The following is a 21,043-nucleotide window of genomic DNA, read 5'->3' as shown; positions in this document are numbered from 1 at the left end:
AAGATGAAGGTCTCGCTATAAATAAGAATGGGAATTCGATTTAAACCAAGTGGGACAGCGGAAACCTGATTGGATGAGGACTAACCAATCAGAAGGGACAGATGATGGGGGTATAAATATCACTAGACTAGACAAGTCCAGACATCATCTCTGATGAAGATGGCAGAGTTTGTCATGGAAAAGTCGGTTTGAACACCTGTACTTGGCTGTAAGTCCAAGAGGAATTCATTCGTAAACTAATTCTTGACATAATCATAGGCCAGTTCTTGGATGATACCGAGGTTTTAGTATCCCTGATGTGCCTGGATGGAAATCCATTACAGCTTTGCAGGATGAAGTTATTTTTCAGCGATACCCAGGCCTGCCACATAAACATCAACAGTGCGATAGAAATCCTATTTCTGTGGTAAAGTTGAAATGATAAAAATGGGGCACAAGAATTACAGCTTTTCACTGTGACCAGAGCAACTAGGGATACTGAAGCTAATAATCTGGAATTAAGGACATTTTACTGAGGAGGCTTCTGTCAGGACATCTAGAATGACTCTCTCAGTTTTCTTTTCAGTGGAACTTGTAGCTCCATTCATAGTTGCCTTAATATATATTGTTTTAAGAAATGTCATACACATTCATTATCAATGGTGTTTACATAAATGCATTCATCAGACCTAAATTAATATTAGAAAAGCATTTGTCAAAGTTCAGTCACTTTGTGTGTAGAAAGAAGAACTATATCATCATTGTAAGGAGGAAAAGAAGATTAAGAACTGATCTTTCATGGGGAGGAGGAATATCAATAAGAGCGTATTTGTGAAAGGACAAAGGGAGGCTATAAAGGTCAGAAATTTCTTCCCAGAAATAGAAATCCATTGATAATATTTGCTAGTGAATGACACAGAAAGTTCAGACAATAATCATAGTAATCCAAAATTCAGATTTCATCTGTATGACATTAGATTTGAGAACAAAGTATCTCAGTTATGGGCAACATTAAATGTTATGAGCAACACACACAAAATGCTGGAGGAACTCAGCAAGCCAGGCAGCATCTCTAGGAAAAAATAAATCCATGGCCTCTTCTACTGTCAAGATGAAGCCACACTCAGGTTGGAGGAACAACACCTTATATTCCGTCTGGGTGGCCTCCAACCTGATGGCATGAACGTTGATTTCTCTAACTTCCGTTAATGCCCCTCCTCCCCTTCTTACCCCATCCCTGATTTATTTATTTTCCCCCTCTCCCCTTTTTTTCTCTCTTTCTGCCCATCACTCGCCTGTTCTCCATCTCCCTCTGGTACTCCCCTCCCCCGTTCTTTCTCCCTAGGCCTCCCGTCCCATGATCCTTTCTGTTCTCCAGCTCTGTATTCCTTCTGCCAATTACCTTTCCAGCTCTTGGCTTCATCCCACCCCCTCCGGTCTTCCCCTATCATTTCGGATTTCCCCCTCCCCCTCCTACTTTCAAATCTCTTACCATCTTTTATTTCCTGACCTTATTTCCTTAGTCCTGACGAAGGGTCTCGGCCTGAGACATCAACAGTGCTTCTTCCTATAGATGCTGTCTGGCCTGCTGCGTTCCACCAGCATTTTGTGTGTGTTGCCTGAATTTCCAGCATCTGCTGATTTCCCCGTAAATTATTAATTTGTTTGGTATAGCATTGTGAATTGTAGGGCCTGTTCTTGTGCTGCACGGTTCTAAGTTCTTGAATTGAACTTGATCAAGAAAATCCACAGATTCCAACTTGGTATTGGAGAGAGTAAACTAGTTTTATTTGTTTTTGTTTATTATTGTCACATATCCTAAGATACGGAGAAAAGTTTGGCTCGCATATCTTATTTACACATCAATTCCTGCACAGTGCATTGAGGTTGGACAGGTAAAACAATAAGAAAATGCAGAATAGATTGCAACAACCATAGTGCAGATTGACAAAAATGTGCAAGATCCAATCAAGGTCAAGACTCCATCATATCCTACCAGGAAGCCGTTCAATAATCTTGATTAAGTGCAGTAGAAGCTGTCCTTGAGCCTGGTGGTACGTGCTTTCAGTCCTTTGCATCTTTTGTCCAGTGGGAAAGGGGTGAAGGGAGATTTTCTGGGGTGGTGCTTCATTGAGGAGGAAAACAAGTATAGAGAGATTGCATGGAGTGCAGTCTGATTTCTCTGATGTGCTGAGCTGTGTCCAGAACTGTCTGTAGTTTCCTGTAGTCAGAGGCAGAGCAGTTATCATGCCAAGCTGTGATGCATCCAGATAGGATGCCTTCTGTGGTGCACCGATAAAAATTGATAAGGGTCGACAGGGACATGCCAAATTTCTTCAGTCTCCCAAGGAAGTGATCTTTCTTGCTAGTGGCATTTATGTGGTTGAACTAGGTCAGGTTATTGATTATGTTCACACCTAGGAACTTGAAGCTATTAACCCTCTCAAACGCAACACAGTTAATCAAGGCAGGAGTTTGTGCACTGCCCCCCTTCCTGAAGTCCGGTTTCCTGAGCGATTTAGCAGAACCACAGTCTGAAATTACTTTCTGACAACTGATGTCATTCAGAATGTTGACCGTTTTTTTCCTTTAAGATACCCACTGCACAATTCCACAATTGTAAATTATGCTCATCTTCAAGGTGTCACAACAACTTGTTTAATAAAGAGCAAACACGAGGAAATCTGCAGATGCTGGAAATTCAAACAACACACTCAAAATGCTGGTGGAACACAGCAGGCCAGGCAGCATCTATAAGGAGAAGCACTGTCAACGTTTCGGGCCGAGACGAAGTCCTAACAAAGGGTCTCGGCCCGAAACGTCGACAGTGCTTCTCCTTATAAGATGCTGCCTGGCCTGCTGTGTTCCACCAGCATTTTGTGTGTGTTGTTTGTTTAATAAAGACTTTTTTTAGATAATGAATTGCATATTAGCAAATGAATGCAGATTTTATTCATTTGACTTTTGATTAGTACTACAAAATAATGAAATTCAATGAAGGATATTATTGTAGACACTTCCGTTTCTCGATCTCTCTGTCTCAATTTGTGGAGACAAAATGTTGGCAGACATCTTTCTGATTTCCATGGTTATCATGACTACACCTCTTCTCACCCTGTCTCCTATAAAAATGCTATTCTCTTTACTCAGATCCGTCTTCTCCACCGTATTTGTTCCCAGGATGTGGCTTTCCATTTCAGAGCATAAAAAATGTCCTCCCCCTTCAAAGAACAGGGTTTCCCTTCTTCCACCATAGATGCTGCCCTCACCCAGTTCTCTTCCATTTCCCAAACATCTATACTCACCTCATCTTCCTGCTGCCCTAACAGTGATAGAGTTCCTGTTGTCCTTACCTACCACTCCATGAGCCTCTGCATCCAACACATCAATCCTCCATAACTTCCGCCATCTCCAAAGGGATCCTACCACTAAACATAACTTAACCACCTCACCCTCCCTCTTTACAGGGATCACTCCATCTGTGATTTCCTTGACCATTTGTCCCTCTCCACTAATCTCCCTTTTGACACTTATCCTTGCAAGTGGCCTCATTCACCTCCATTCAGCGCCCCAAAAACTGCTTCCAAGTGAGGCAATACATGACCTGCGAATCTGCTGGGGTCTCCCATTGTGTCCAGAGCACCAGATGCTGCCTCCTCTAGATTGGTGAAGCCGGTAGTAAACTGGGGGACTGCTTCATTGAGCAATTCCGCTCCATCCACCAAAAGAGGTACTCCCTGGCATCCTCTCCCTTCCTTCCCATTCCTGAAGAAGAGTCTCTGTCTGAAATGTCGACTGTTTATTCATTTCTGTGGATGCTGTCTGACTTGCTGAATTCCTCCAGCAGTTTGTGTGTGTAGCATCTGATGGTTAATTCCAGTTATGCTCTCTTATCCTGTGAACGTAACAAAACTTGAGTTAATGGAAGAAATATAACTTTTCTTTTTGAATCTCTAACTATTTTTGAGTTTATTTGGAGCCTTCAGGCTATGTGGAGGGACTGGTGATCCCATCTTTGATGCTTGACTTTTGTTGAGAGGATCCAAAATATGGAAAATAGTGCAATTTTCCAGAATCTTCTTGTGGATTGTTATTGCTGGGTCAGAGTCATGCAGATGTGCAGTTTGGCAGCAGTCTTTCAGATATTCATTATAAGGCCAGCTCTTCAGTAAATGCTTCAAAGAGGAACAAGGGCATCCTCAGAGTGTGGTTTTGTGCAAGCATGTGTGGTATGTCATTAGCTGGGGTTGGGATAATTCTAGTTCTGGAGAGGAGACAATCAAGTCAAAAGAGTTTCCCTCTCCCTGGAACTTTATACCACTGCAGAGGGAAGCTTGTTGGAGAAATGATGCAATATTGCACTAAGGAAAAGGTTACTCCTGTTTTTGAAACTTCCATCCAGCAGACAGGGTGCTGACATGCTGCACTTTGGTGGGTGGTTCAGAGTCAGATCTGCCAAAGGTGATTAGAGGGCAGTGACATAGGTACCTTATTTGTGATTCTGCTGGGGACAAGATGGCAAGAGTTCTGTTCCAGGGACTCATTTGTAGACTGGATGAGCATTAGCAGGAGGAGGAGGATGTTGCAAGGATGAGCATTGTCAAGCCTGGCTGAGAGCATGTGTGAACTGTGCAGACTTCTGGCTGTTCCTGGAGCTCGTCCTGTGAAACGCGGATGTACTCTATGTCAAAACTTGCAGACCCAGCATCTGATGACCATTACAGCTCCCAATGCAATTCAAGCAGAAGCCACACAATACACGAGTCCTGCAAGGAAATGCAGACCTTTGTTGTGCAAGTGTAAATCACTGACATCTTAACTCTGGACCTCAGGGTTCACAGGGAAATCAGTCTTCCATCCAATGTTCCTGAGATCCCCAGCTATAGTCCCCCAAGGGTGACAAATTTTATGATCCCATCATTGCTGTAGCATGTCAGTCAGGTATCCCAGGATTGCTCCTGCTCATGGTGAAGCCACCTCGAGCCAGAACTGCAAACGTTAATCTGCCTAGCCCTTGAATTCTAAAGGAAGGAAGCAGTTTGTCAACAGGTTAATTAGAGCCACTGTCTCTGGCGGAGCACTGTGTGGAAGGAGCAGCTCAGACACATGGAGTCATAGAGTTAAATAGTATTGAAATGGGCCATCAGCCTATCTGAGCTAGTTGCCAAGTTGCCTGATTCAGCTAGCCCATTTCCCTCTGAACCATTCCTACCCATGAAGCTGTCCAAATGCCTATTCCATAGGTTTGCTAAGTATGCCCACAGGGTTGTATGTAGTCACACGTATGTGCTCTGATAATAGATTTTACTGTGAACTTTGAAATATCACATTTGTACCAGCCTCTGGCAGCTCATACCATATCCTTACCACCATCTGAGTGGAAAAACCTGCATTTTTAAATCTCTCCCCTGTTACTTTAAACTTATGCTCTTTAGTTTTTCACTCCGCTACCCCGAGGAAAAGTTGGTGACTATTTACCTTTACTATGCCGCCCTTGATTTTATAAAACTCTATAACCTCTCAGCCTTCTCTACTCCAGGGGAAAAGAAATGTTAGCCTATCTAGCTTCTGCTTATAATTCAAACTCTCCAGTCCTGGTAACCATTCTGGTTGGCTGCCAGTTACCAGTGGTGTTCCACAGGGGTCCGTGTTAGGGCCGCTTCTTTTTACGTTGTATATCAATTATTTGGATTATGGAATAGATGGCTTTGTGGCTAAGTTTGCTGATGATACAAATATAGGTGGAGGGGCCGGTAGTGTTGAGGAAACAGAGAGTCTGCAGAGAGACTTGGATAGATTGGGGGAATGGGCAAAGAAGTGGCAAATGAATTACAATGTCGGAAAGTGTACAGTTATGCACTTTGGTAGAAGAAATAAATGGGCAAACTATTATTTAAATGGGGAGAAAATTCAAAGTTCTGAGATGCAACGGGACTTGGGAGTCCTCGTGCAGGATACCCTTAAGGTTAACCTCCAGGTTGAGTCGGTGGTGAAGAAGGCGAATGCAATGTTGGCATTCATTTCTAGAGGAATAGAGTATAGGAGCAGGGATGTGATGTTGAGGCTCTATAAGGCACTGGGAAGACCTCACTTGGAATACTGTGTGCAGTCTTGGGCTCCTTATTTAAGAAAGGATGTCCTGACGTTGGAGAGGGTTCAGAGAAGATTCACTAGAATGATTCTGGGAATGAGAGGGTTAACATATGAGGAACATTTGACCGCTCTTGGACTGTACTCTATGGAGTTTAGAAGAATGAGGGGGCACCTCATAGAAACATCTCAAATGTTGAAAGGCATGGACAGAATGGATGTGGCAGTTGTTTCCCATGGTGGGGGAGTCTAGTACGAGAGGACATAACTTGAGGATTGCAGGGTGCCCATTTAGAACAGAGATGCGAAAAAAAAATTTTAGCCAGAGGGTGGTGAATCTATGGAATTTGTTGCCATGGGCAGCAGTGGAGGTCAAGTTATTGGGTGTATTTAAGGCAGAGATTGATAGGTATCTGAGTCGTCAGGGCATCAAAGGTTATGGTGAGGAGGCGGGGGAATGGGACTAAAGGGGAGATTGGATCAGCTCATGATAAAATGGCGGAGCAGACTCGATAGGCCGAATGGCCGACTTCTGCTCCTTTGTGTTATGGTCTTATGGTAACATCTTGTAAACCTTATTTTTTTACACCCCTTCCAGTTCAATGACGTCCTTCTAATAGCGGGGGGACCAGAAATGTAGGCATTACTCCAAATGTGGCCTTACCAATGTACACCTGTAACATGACATCCCAACTCCTGTAATCAATATCTTGATCGATGAATGCAAGTATGCCAAGCATCTTCTTCAACCATCTGCATGGAAAACAGTTACAGGGGCTGAATAATTAGAACTATGTGAAACGAAGAACGGACTGGATTGATCACCTCACATTTCACTGACTGTATTGAGAAAGGTTCTAAGCCACAGTTCCCCAGGGTCAACTCAGCCCCTATACAGTCAGTAAACGCTAGTACAGGCATTGGGCTGTTGCCTGTACCCAAGGATAGCTTCCTCCTTTCAGCTCTGTTTCCTGCATGTAGTTTACATAACGCAGTAGGTGCATTGAAGCTGCCTGGTTTGGCGGGTCACAAATCATATCAGCTTCACGTAAGGACTAACATAATCAACTGTCATTCCTCTGACATGTGCACTCAGTACATGGGCAACCATACTGCTCCATGTGATGACAGTACAATCACAAACTGTGACTGGGTTTCTGGATAAATAGAGAACTCCACCTCTGAAAATCTCAGCCTGACACAGACTGATAGGAACATGTGTGTCTCTGTGTTGAAATCGTTGAAAGGAGATATATGGGATTAAAAAAACCAAACAGTGATGTTCAGTAGACTCTGTGGTTTTAGACATGACCCACTTTCACCTACTTACTTTATTACCATATCAGCCAGTTCCTCAAAGCTCGCTTATAATAAATTGATGATTGCAGCTCCAATCAGTCTTTAGGTAAAAAACCGATTCTGGCCAATTAGACTTTAAGACATAGAAAAAGAATTAGGCTACTTAGCCCATTGAGTCTGCTCTGCCATTCCATCATGGCTGATTTATTATCTCTCTCAATCCCATTCTCCTGCCTCCTTCCTATAACATTTGACACCCTGACTAACTAACCAAGAATCTGACAACCTCTGCTTTAAATGCTCGGTGACTTGGCCTCCACAACTGTCCGTTGCAAAAAATTCCACAAATTCATCACCTTCTGGCCAAAGAAATACCTTCTTCTCTCTGTTCTAAGTGGACGTCCCTCTGTTCTGAGGTTGCGCCCTCTGGTTCTAGACTCATCCAATATAGGAAACATCCTCTCCACATTCTGTATACTCAATCTAGGCCTTTCAATATTCAGTCACAAACATGAGAAGATCTACAGATGCTGCAAGTTCAAGCAACATACACAAAATGCTGGAGGAACTCAGCAGGCCAGGTAGAGTCTTGCTGAAGAGTTTCGACCTGAAACATCGATTGTACTGTTTTCCACAGAGGCTGCCTGGCCTCCTGAGTTCCTCCAGCATTTCGTGTGTGTTGCTTACAAGGACTCCCAAGCTCCTTTGCACCTCTGATTTTTGAATTTTCTCCCAATTTAGAAAATAGTCTACTCTTTTATTCCTTCTCCCAAAGTGCATGACCATTACACTTCCATTTGCCATTTCTTTGCCCATTCTTCCAATTTGTCCCCTTCTGTAGCCTCCTTGTTTCTTCAACACTACCTGCCCCTCCACCTATCTTTGTATCATCTGCAAACTTGGCCACAAAGCCATCAATTCCGTCATGCAAATCATTGACATGCCATGAAAAACAGTCCCAGTACCAACCCCTGTGAACACCACTAGTCACTGGCAGCCAACTAGAATAGGCCCCTTTATTCTGAATCTTTGCCTCCTGGCAGTCAGCCTATCTTCTATCCATGGTAGACTTTATCACCCACGGTTACCTCATTCTCCCTTTAGAATATGTCTTCCTATTTAGGATGTATCTATCCTGTGCCTTCCAAGTTGTTCCCAGAATCTCCAGCCATTGCTGTTCTGCCATCTTACCTGCTAGTATCCCCTTCCAATAAACTTTGGCCCGTTACTCTCTTGTTTATGCCTCTAATTCCCTTTACTCCACTCTAATACTGATACATCTGACTTTAGCTTCTCCCTCTCAAACTGCAGGGTGAATTCTAACATATGTAGAACATAGAACATAGAAATCTACAGCACATTACAGGCCTTTCGGCCCACAATGTTGTACCAACCATATAACCTACTCTAGAAACTGCCTAGAATTTCCCTAGCATATAGCCCTTTATTTTTCTAAGCTCCATGTACTGTGATCACTGTCTCCTAAGTGTTCCTTTACCTTAAGCTTCCCGATTAAATCCAGTTCATTACACAACACCAAATCCATAATTACCTTTCCCTAATGAGCTCAACCATAAGTTGCTCTAAAAAGCCATTTCATAGCTATTCTATAATTTCCCTCTCTTGGGATCCAACATCAACCTGTTTTTCCCCAATCTACCTGCATATTGAAATCCCTCAACACTATCACAACATTGCCCTTATTAAATGCCTTTTCTATTTCCCACGTCCAGGATACTGTTTGAGGATCTGTGTATACTTCCCATCAGGGTCTTTTTACCCTTGCAGTTTCTTAACTCTACACACAAAGATTCTATATCCTGTGATCCCATGTCACCTCTTTCTAAGGATTTGATTTAAAAATGGAGCCAGAACATTCAGGTCATACCTTTCCCAGAAGAGATCCCAATGATCCAGATATCTGAAACTCTGCCCCCAACACCTACTCCTCAGCCACTCAGTCATCTGTACTATCAACCTATTCCTGCCCTGATTAGAACATGATACAATTAAATTGTTATGTTTGGAAATAAAAGAAGTTCTAGGAGAGTTGTACATTTCTGTTTAACCAGAAACTCACCTATCATCATAACAAGCAAAATCTGTATGGACAAACATAACTCCAAGATCCATAATACAAGCAAAGCTATTAAACTTGTTAGAGGGACTGTGATGTCAGTGGCCAGACAGTCAGAAGAACATAAAAAATAGAAGATCAATTGGTGCCTCTTCCATTCAATAAGATCATCAAAAATATTTTAACTGGCGCATCACTTTCCTGCACTAAGCCCATATCACTTGATTCCCGTATTTTAAGTACATTTATCAACCTTAGTCTTAAATAACCTAACCAACTGAGCTTCCAAAGCACTCCCAATAATTTACTTCCCTCCGGGTGAAGTATTTTTTCTCATTTTTGTAATGGACCACTGAGCCCTTATTCTGTGACTATAACTCCTGGTCCTAGACATCCTAACCAGGGGGAACATCTCCAAAACGTCTCTACTAAGCCACGTGACCATTTTTAAAAAACATTTCATGAGATCCTCTTTCATGCTCTTGTAATCATGAGAGTGCAGATTTAGTTTGCTTAATCACTCCACACATGACAAATCTACTGTCCCTGAAATCAATCTGGTGAAAGGGCAAGCAATCTACTCAAAACTGCTTGCATCCTTTGTATCACTGCACTTTTCAAAGGAACAGCAGACCATATTGATCTGCATTCCTATTCCATATTACACTGACTTAGTACTTTAAGCCAATTAAAGCAATTGCTACTAATTGCCCTTGGAACCATAGTGCAGCACACTGTATACCTTAACCCAAAGTGAAGGATAATGTTGATAACATTGTCTCTATTGATACTGGTTTATTATTGTTTCATGTACAAAGGTACTATAAAGAGATTTTGTTTAGTGTGCCATCTTGACAATTATGCCATACAGTTACATTGAAGTACTAAAAGGAAAACAGATTGCAAAATATAGCATGCCGTTGCAAGGGAAGTGCACTGCAGGTAGACAAATAAAGTGCAAGGGTCACGATGAGGTAGATGGGGAGATCAAGAGTTTGTCTTTTAGCATATGAATGGTCTGTTCAGGAGTCTAATTGAGATAGAAGTTGTTTTGAGTCTGGTGATTCATGTTCTCGGGAGTTTGCATCTAGAAACACAGGAAACCTCCAGCACAACACAGGCCCTTCGGCCCACAATGCTGTATCGAACATGTCCTTACTTTAGAAAGGGTTGCAAACCTGGGGTTACTCATAGCCATCTACTGCTGATGCAGAAGGTAGACAGATAATGGGATTGGAGTGGTCCTTGGTTATGTTAACTGATTTCCTGAGGCAGTGGGAAGTGAGTCACTGGAAGTGAGGTTGGTTTATGTGATTGACTGGGCTATATTCACAATTCTGCAATTTCTTGTGGTCTTGGGCAGAGCAGTTGCCATACCAAGGTGCGATACATCCAGATATGATGTTTTCTGTGATGTGTCTACAAAAACTGATAATAGCCATTGGGGACATGCTGAACTTCCTTAGCCTTCCAAGTAAGCAGAAGTGTTGTTTTTATAATTTTTGACCTTAGTATATGCCCAGTCAGAGAAAGACAAATTTTTGATGATATTTACACCCAGGAATTTGAAGCTCTCAAAATCAAAACATTAATGATGGAAACCTGCACATGAAGTTCCTTGAATGTCAGAGGTCTTCAAATGGCTGCAGTGATCTGCAAGTTGATCAGGTGGGTTTGCAGTTACATGTAACTGTCGGTTGTGATGTGCTTAGCACTCTCTCAAATCATTGCATGAACTGCTCCTGGTGAGTTACTGAAGCAGTTTGGCTGGGCTCAGCATTTGTGGTACAAGAGAGATTCAGTTCTGCAGCTGCTTTTTCTGACCCCTGCCTCTTCACCACTGGGATGCCGGGTTGTCTGTTCTTGGATATCAAGAGGAGCAGGATAAGATATTGTAGAATCATAGCTGTAGGGAATATTGAAATAGAGAATTATATGGTGAAACAGCAAACTGAGTTCTGCAGTGCAGCAATGCACACTTAGCTGAACAACTCACTGCAGTGGAAAAATCCCAGCTATTTTAAACATTTCGTGGTTATTGGCAATCCCTTCTAGGACTGCTAGTGAGTCAGCACGTAAAGCTCATTATTCGAATGCAGAACTCTCGGCACCAGCTGCATTCAGAATGATTCAACTCGAGGGTTTCCTCAAGCAGGATTTTAGCTCTTAATTTGTGAGAGGGGAGTTTCAGCTGCAAGTTAGGATGTCTATATTGGAGATATAAGAGCTACAATCCTTTCAGTGTCTACTTATCTGAATTCACCCATCGCTTGATACCTCTTGCCCTCCCCCTCACCTCTTTATTTTCCATCTATTGTTTCTGTAGGATGGAGGGTCTTAGTCTGAAATGTCAAATGTCCATTTGCCATGACAGATGGTGCCTGAGTTCTTTCAGCAGACCATCTAAACTGGAATCTCCTGCCCTTGGTTGGCAGAACCTGTATGGTCATGGCAGCTACTATCTTAGACGGGTAAAACTGGTGTGTTGGCAATATAGATCCTGGCCTCTGTGGCTGAATAGAAAGTCTGGAGAGTGGTAGTTTGAAAATTGAACCTGCCCAGGGGATTTTTGTGCTGTATATTGGTGATGTGCAACATTCAAGCGTCCAGATGAAGTAAATTATGGGAAAATTAAAGTACAGATGCTGGGATCTGAATCAAACACAAACAATGTTGGAAGAGCTCAACGAACCATGCGACATCAGTGGAGAGAGAAAGAATGAGGTCGAAAATCCTTTACAAAGTCCTTGTCATTATTTACATCTCAACCAACGTTGATGAAACCTTATTAACAAGTCAAACAGTATATGTCAGTAGTGATATAGGAGATGAGACCCATACACTAGGGATGTAGGTATTTGATATATTAGGGTGTAGGGGAATTGAGACCCACACATTAGTGGCTATAGCAGATTAGATATAAAAGGGGTGTAGGGAATTGAGGCCCACACACTAGGGGTATAGAGGCTTAGATATACTAAGGTTATAGGAGATTGAGACTCATAGACTAGTGGATATTGGGGATTAGATATAGTAGGGATGTAGGGGATTGAGGCTAACACACTGGGGTATAGGGGGTTAGATATACTAGGGTATAGGGGATTGAGGCCCACACACTAGGGGTATAGGGGTTTAGATATACTAGGGGGTAGGGGATTGAGACCCACACACTGGGGTATAGGGGGTTAGATATACTAGGGTATAGGGGATTGAGGCCCACACACTAGGGGTATAGGGGGTTAGATATACTAGGGTGTAGGGGATTGAGACCCACACACTGGGGTATAGGGGATTAGATATACTAGGGGGTAGGGGATTGAGACCCACACACTGGGGTATAGGGGATTAGATATACTAGGGGGTAGGGGATTGAGACCCACACACTGGGGTATAGGGGATTAGATATACTAGGGGGTAGGGGATTGAGACCCACACACTGGGGTATAGGGGGTTAGATATACTAGGGTATAGGGGATTGAGACCCACACACTGGGGTATAGGGGATTAGATATACTAGGGTATAGGGGATTGAGACCCACACACTGGGGTATAGGGGGTTAGATATACTAGGGTATAGGGGATTGAGACCCACACACTGGGGTATAGGGGATTAGATATACTAGGGTATAGGGGATTGAGACCCACACACTGGGGTATAGGGGATTAGATATACTAGGGTATAGGGGATTGAGACCCACACACTGGGGTATAGGGGGTTAGATATACTAGGGTATAGGGGATTGAGACCCACACACTGGAGTATAGGGGATTAGATATACTAGGGGGTAGGGGATTGAGACCCACACACTGGGGTATAGGGGGTTAGATATACTAGGGTATAGGGGATTGAGGCCCACACACTAGGGGTATAGGGGGTTAGATATACTAGGGTGTAGGGGATTGAGACCCACACACTGGGGTATAGGGGATTAGATATACTAGGGGGTAGGGGATTGAGACCCACACACTGGGGCATAGGGGGTTAGATATACTAGGGTATAGGGGATTGAGACCCACACACTGAGGTATAGGGGGTTAGATATACTAGGGTGTAGGAGATTAAGGTTAACTAGGGATGTAGGGGATTGAAACACAGACACAATAGGAGTAAGGTTACTTGATTCAGAGGCACTGGGGATGAAAATTGAGACACACACATTAGGAATGAAGGGGGCTGAACCATGGTAAATGTACGTATGCACCCGAGTAAGATTTAAAGTGTCTTTAATCCTGAGTTTTTACATTTTTGGTCAAAAGTATTACGAAATGAAAGAACAAATTTGCAGCACCATTCTATCGAGTGTGAAGACAGACCATATCACCATGCCATACTTCACTGTTAGTGTTTCATTTTCTTGGAACTCATAACATTTATTCCTCATAAATCTCCCAGACTCTAATACAGCAGCATGTCCTGTTTCTGGCACAAACCCTGCAGGATTAAAACAACTCAGCTCTATTCTCAATAGGATTTATTTTACTCTAAGTATTATTTCTTTTCTGTCAACCTCTTTAGTTCAGGATTAAACTGAAATCTGATGTGGAGTGAACTGATGAATGATAAACACATCGCAGAATTCTGGTACATTTGAACTTCCTCTGAAGATGTTGAAACAAAACTAAGAAGCTTTATTAAATGTGCCTATGCATCTGAAAAGTTTAAGTTGTTTTGGTCTCACAAAAAGTGATAATTTAAATGAAAACATCCACAAATTAATGTTTCTTTTGTTAGTTCATATTGATTATTGCTTCTTTGAAATTAACATAGCATGCTTACACAGAGAGAGGAAATTAGGGTCCCTGTGACTAAGTGGTACCTAATCATGCTTGATGGAACTCATCATTATCTGTAACTTGTATGAAAATGAGATGATGCTTGACTGTGATATCTGTATGTTCATATAACCTAGTGACACTTGTGAAGTGCACAATGGGATCTCTCAGTCAGACAACTGATACCTGCAGCTATTCCTTACAGGAAATAACATGATTTACCACAAAAATTGAAGTTGCAGAATTGAGAAAATGGTGAGAAATTATGCAGAAAACAAAATATCATTCTTGCTTTGTTCATAGCTACAGAACCATAAGAAATGATAACATCCCACACAGTAATCTCTCCAAGATTTAATTTGATCTTAATCTATTTTACAGCTGAAACAAAAATCTGCTTTAAGTATTACCATGGAGCCACTGGAGCGCTTCGAGCAACAACACCGAGTATCAGTGTGAGAAACCCTTCTGCTCCTGTGAGTTCCTTACTGCATTGTACTTCTTACATATAGATTCCGTTAAATTACTCTTCACATTAATTTTTCAGCATGGTACTGACAAGTTTACATCTGAGTGAAACAGAAACAAAAATAGAATGTGTCCTCTTTCTCACCGCTGTAAGTAGTCTCCAAAAGCAACCCGTAATTCTTACTGCAGTGCATAAAATCACATCAATAAGGCCCTGTCCTTCCGATCTATATTTTTTGTCATAGAATAGTACAGCATAGTATAGTTCTTTCAGCCCTTGATGCTGTGCTGACCTTTTCACCTACTCCACAATTGATCTAACCCTTCTCTCCCAAATATCGTTCCATTTTTCCTTCATCCTGTGCCTCTCCAAGACTCTCTTAAATCTCCCTAATATATCTGTGGTGAACTACATATATCTGTCTGGACACGCCCCTCTGCTGACTGCTCCTGTGGCTCCTCCCACAGACCCCTGTATAAAGGCAGTTGGAGGCACTGCTCCTCCCTCAGTCTCCAGGATGTTGTGTGGTGGTCTCTTGCAGCTAATAAAAGCCTATTGTTTGCCTCCCGTCTCCGAGAGTTATTGATGGTGCATCAATATCTGCACCTTCCAACAACCCCAGCAGCACATTCTACACACCCACCGCTCTGTGTTTAAAAAAAACTACCTCTAACCCACTATACTTTCTTTCAATCACCTTAAAATTATATCCTCTCATGTTCACATTTCCACCCTGGGAAAAGGGCACTGGCTGTCCACTCTGCAGAGTTTGAAGGTCTGCAGATGCTGGAAATCCAAAGCAACACTTTCAAAATGCTGGAAGAGCTCAGCAGGTCAGGCAGCATCTATGGAAATGAATGAACAGTTGACATTTTAGGCTGAGACCCTTCATCAGGACTAGAAAGGAAGGGGGAAGATGCCAGAGTAAAAAGGTTGGGTGGAGGGGAAGGAGGATAGCTATAAGATGATAGGTAAAGCTAAGTGGGTGGGAATGGTAAAGGGTGGAGAGGAAGGAAGCTGATAGGAGAGGAGAGTGGACTATAGGAGAAACTTCGAGCACATCTGCACTATCCACCAAAAGAAGAACCTCCTGGTGGCCAGACATCTCATTTCCAATTCCCATCTGACATGTCAGTCTGGGGCCTCCTCAGGTTGGAAGAACAACACCTTATTTTCTGTCTGGGTAGCCTCCAGCCTGATAGAATGAATGTCGATTTCTCCTTCTGATTAAAAACTCCACTTCCCCTCTTGTTCTGTTCCCCACTCTGGCCCTTTACCTTTGCTCACCTGCCTATCACCTCCCCTGGGTCCTCTCTTCCTTCTCTTTCTCCAATGGTCCCCTCTCCTCTCCAAACAGATTCCTTCACCTCCAGCCTTTTATCTTTCACTTGTCTTCACCTACCACCTTATAGCTAGCCTCCTTCCCCTTTTCCACCTTTTTATTCTGGTGTCTTCCCCCCTTGAAGAAGAGTCTTGGCCTGAAATATTGACTGTTTATTCATTTCCATAGATGTTGCCTGACCTGCTGAGTCCCTCCAGCATTTTGTAACTGCCTTTCTATCTATGCCTCTTATCAGCTTAGACACCTCTATCATGTCACCTCTCATTCTCCTGCACTCCAAAGGGAAAAGCCTTGGCTCACTCAGCCTTTTCTCATATTGCATGTTCTCTAATCCAGGCAGCATCCTGGTAAATCTACTCTCCACTCTCTTTAAAGCTTCCACATCCTTCCTATAATGGGGTGGTTGTGATCTAACCAGAGTATTATAGAGTTGCAACATTAGCTCACGGCTCTTGAACTCCATCCCCAGACAAATGAAAGTCCATACTCCATTACTTCTGAACCACCCTATCAACTTGCCTGCCAACTTTGAGGGATCAATGGACGTGGACTCCAAGATCCCTCTGTTCCTGCACACTCCTAAGAATACTGCCATTACCCTTGTACCCTGTTTCAAGTTTAACCTCCCAAAGTGAATCACTTCACACTTTTCCAGACTGAACTCCATCTGCCACTTCTCAGCCCAGCTTTCCATCCTGTCAATGTCCTGTTGTGATATACGACGACCTCCTATATTATGCACAGCACCAACAACCATCACGTCATCAGCAAACTGACTAACTGACCCTTCCACTTTCTCATCCAATTCATTGATAAAAATCATAGAGATCATGAGTCCCAGAAGATATCCCTGTGGAACACTGCTGGTCACCGACTTCCAGGCAGCCAGTCCCTGCCTTTGTGATCCCATGCAGCCAAGTTTCCCTGGATCCCATGCCTCCTGACTTTAATAATGAGCCTACTGTGCAGAACCTTGTCAAACACCTTACTAAAATCAATATACACTACATCCACTACCTTCATCAATTTGTTTTGTTACTTACTCGGAGAACTCAATCAGGTCAGGAGGCATGGTGTGTCCCTCACAAAGTCGTGCTAACTATCCCTGATCAGACTATGCTTCTCCAAATGCTTGTAAATCCTGTCTCTAGCAATCCTCTCCAATGACCATGACTGATGTAACTATCACTGGTCTATAATGCCCAAGATTATCCCTAATAACATTTGCTAGTCTCCAAGCTCCTGGTACTACTGCTGTGCCCGTGAGGATGCAAAGATCATCGCCAGTGTGCAACAACCTCTTCCCTCATGGAGTTGTGGTCACTGTCTCCAGAATGCTCACCCACCCAGATCTGTCATCTGACCAGGTTCATTGCCTAGTTCCAGATCCAATATGGCCTCTCCTCTAGATGGCCTGTCCATATATTGTGTCAGGAATCCTTCCTGGTGCACCTTACAAATTCTCCCCCATCTAAACCTCTTACACTAAGGAGGTGCCAATCAATAATAGGGAAATTGAAGTCACCCCGTTATGCTTCTCATCTGCTTCTCCATGTCTCTGTTGTTACTGGGGTGTCTATAGCATATTCCTAATAGAGTGATTGCTCCCTTCCTGTTTCTGACTTTGACCCATACTGGCACAGTAGACAATCCCTTCACAACATCGTCGCTTTCTGCAGTGGTGATACAATCCCTGATTAGTAATGTCACTTCCCCACTCTTACCTCCCTCCCTGTCCCTTTTGAAACATCTAAACCCCGGACAATCAATCACCATTCTTGCCCTTGTGAGTCAAGTCTCTATAATGGCCACAACGTTGTAGTTCCACATACTCACCCTTGTTCCTGATACTTGCAATAGAGTAGACACATTTCAACCCATCCAGCTGACTGTATCTATGTCCTATCCACCTCCTTATCTCCTCACAGTCTCTCTACACGTTGCTTCTATCTTTACACTAACTGTTCCATTCTCTGACCTATCACTCTGGTTCCCATACCCCTGCCAACCAAGGTTAAACCCTCCTCCACAGTTCTAGCAAACCTTTATTGGTCCCCCTCGGGTTCAGGTGTAACCAGACATTTTTCTCCAGGTCATGTTTTTCCCAACAGAGATCCTTATGATCCAGAAACCTGAAGCCCTGTCCCCTGCACCAACTTCTCAGCCATGAATTCATCTGCAAGATCATCCTATTCTTACCCTCACTGGCACGTGGCACAGCCAGCAAACCAGAGAACACGACCCTTGAGGTCCTGTATTTTAGCTTCCTACCAAGCTCCCTATATTTGCTCTTCAGGACCTCATTCCTTTTCCTATCTATGTCGTTGCTTCCAATGTGTACCATGACGTTTGGCTGCTCACACTCCTACTTAAGAATGTTGGAATATAAATCTAAATATGTAGTTTTTCCTAAGTTGCAGCAAAGACACATTACCTAACAACTGATCTCATGCAACTTTTAATCCCGATTTGTCTTCATAAATGCTGCTGATGAAAGCATATGTGTCCTTATGTTGTGCTCATAAACATTTAAATATTATTATGATCTTCCTTATCACAAAATGCCAGTTGGTACCAAGATTCACAGAGAGGCTAGTCCCCTAGTGTTTCCCTTCTTGCACAGTCTACTTATGTATTAATAACCTGGATGAATAGTCTGATTAGGAAACTCAGTAAGTCTGCAAATACACAAAGACTGTTGGAACTGTGGATAGAAAGGAAGGTTGTCAAACCATGCTGTAGCTTGTTGATCAGTTAGAAATATGGGCAGAAAAATGCCTGATAAAGTTTAAACTAGGTAATTATGAGGTATTGCATCAAACGCAAGAGGAAAATTGCAGCACCCATAAGAGCACTGGTTGCACAGGCACAGAGGAATGTTTGGTTGCAAGTCTGTGGTTCCCTGAAAGAGGCAACACAAGTAGATAGAGTAATGAAGAAGGCATTGGGTATGCTTGCCTTCATTAGTTGGGTATTTGAGCATAAAAATCAGGAGGTTGTGTTGCAGCAATATATAGTTGTAGTTAGGCCACGACTGGGGTATTGTATGAAATTCTGGTTGTCATCCGACTGGGAGGATGTGGAGATCTTGGAGGCTGTGCAGAAGCTGCCAGGATTAGCTATGTGGAGAGGCTGCATGACATTGGATTGTTTTCTCTGGAACCTTGAACGCTGAGGGTGACCTGATAGAAGTGGATACAATTCAGAGAGGCACAGAAAGGGTCTTTTTCCCTGGGTTGAAATACCAAATTCTAGACTCAGGGACATGGCTTTAAGGTGATAACCAGAAATTTGAAAGTCAATTTGAGAGACAGGTTTCTTAGACGGAGATTGGTAAGTACTTGTAATACACTGCCAGGGAGGTGGTAGAAGCAGATGCAAACACATTGTTTAAGAGGCATTTTAATAGACACAACAGCAAGCAGGGAATGGAAGGACACAGACCATGTGCTGGCAAATGGGATAAGTTAGATTGACATTATGTTCAACACAGACATCGTGGGGTGAAACTCCTGTTCCTGTGATGTATGTTTTCTGTTTTATGTTCTATAAATAAACGTAGATTCATTACTCAGATTTAAGTTTCTTTTCATTCTGGGATAATCACAGTCTAGCACTATTCTGCCCTTGTCCCTTGGGCACAAATTTGCATTTGTTAGGGTAGTTTTGTCAGTGGATGGTAACCTAAAATAGTGAATTGACATCCTTTTAGCATATCTCCTGATTATTATTTCCACTGAAATCCGTGGAAGTAAGAATCAGAGAACAGGTAAAACAGGTTGCAAGTATACTATCACTCATACCACTGGGGAAAGTAAAATTCAACCCCATCAGCAACAATTGGGAAAATAAATTCAAGTTGATTTGTCCTCCTCAACATGACAAGTCACTGAGAAGGATTATAGTATTTTTGCGCATAGTCTCACCTAGCCAAACTGAGACTCTGAGCAAACCGGGAATCAATCTTTGTTTGGCCTTCGTGCTTTTGCAGTTCATCTACTTACAGGATAAACTCAATGAGCCATGAGAAACATTAGGATTAATATTTAAAGCAAAATCTTTTACGAGAATGACTGTATGGTGCTAGATTGAAAACGTTATGTTTTGCTTGAAGACAATTCAAGAATCTTATTAGAATTCATGCACAGTATTAATTTTCTGAAACTGAATATTCAGTGCAAAGAATGGACAGATTTAGAGGGTTGTGCAGTATGGAAACAGGCCCTTTGGCCCATCTCATTCATGCTTGCTAAAGCACTTTCCTGAGGTGGTCTCATTAGCCTGTTAAACCTTTCCTATCACTGGACAGTCCAAATGTTTAAACATTGTAACTTTGCCCCTACCACTTGCTCTGGCAGCTTGCTGTATTTACCCACCACTCTCTATGTGGTAAAACCTGCCCTCAGGCCCGTTTTAACCTTTCTAAGTTCATTTTAATTCCCTCTAATTTTAGACTCCCCTCCCTAGAAGAAATCTGTGACCAGCATGCCTGTCTGTGCTCCACTGATGCAATGTAGGGTCTCGGATCAAAACGCAGTTTGTTCATTTCCTTCCATAGATGCTGCCTGACCTGCTGAGTTTCTCAAATATTTTGTGTGTGTTACTCCAGATTTACAGTATCTGACTTCTCTTGTGTCATTGTTCACTGTGCAGGAGAGTAGAATCCCATCTAACCTCATTTTCTGACAGCAATACATTTGGCCTTGATGTAGGATTGGGTAATTTATGACAGGAAATATGTAATTCTTTTTGACATCTTAAGTTGATAAGTCTACTACCTACTGACATTTTATAAAGGTATCTGGAAATTCCTGTATTCTTGGTCAGTTTAGAGCCCTATACGATCTTTAATCGAGGAAATGGAATTGGATGGACAGTAAAATAGCTGAATGCCTGATCTCATCTTGATTGGATGAGTGAGACTAACACTGTTGACTAAATTTCCTCAATTTCAATGTTACACTACAAGTTTTCTTCATAAGCTTCTAATTTGGTTCCCATTTATTGCAATATT

The 21,043-nt window shown here is 42.5% G+C and overlaps 1 protein-coding gene across 1 annotated transcript in view; it reads left to right on the top strand.

Moving 5' to 3' along the window:
* LOC140732165 (E3 ubiquitin-protein ligase HECW1-like) overlaps positions 1 to 21,043 on the top strand; it is a 453,787-nt gene that overhangs the window by 199,598 nt on the left and 233,146 nt on the right. Inside the window, 1 exon segment of the mRNA XM_073054406.1 lies at positions 14,600 to 14,694. Within this exon segment, the coding sequence (XP_072910507.1) occupies positions 14,600 to 14,694 (95 nt within the window).

Source organism: Hemitrygon akajei, chromosome 8, assembly GCF_048418815.1.
Source record: "Hemitrygon akajei chromosome 8, sHemAka1.3, whole genome shotgun sequence".
NCBI lineage: Eukaryota > Metazoa > Chordata > Chondrichthyes > Myliobatiformes > Dasyatidae > Hemitrygon > Hemitrygon akajei.
This window is presented reverse-complemented; position numbering and strand designations above follow the sequence as displayed.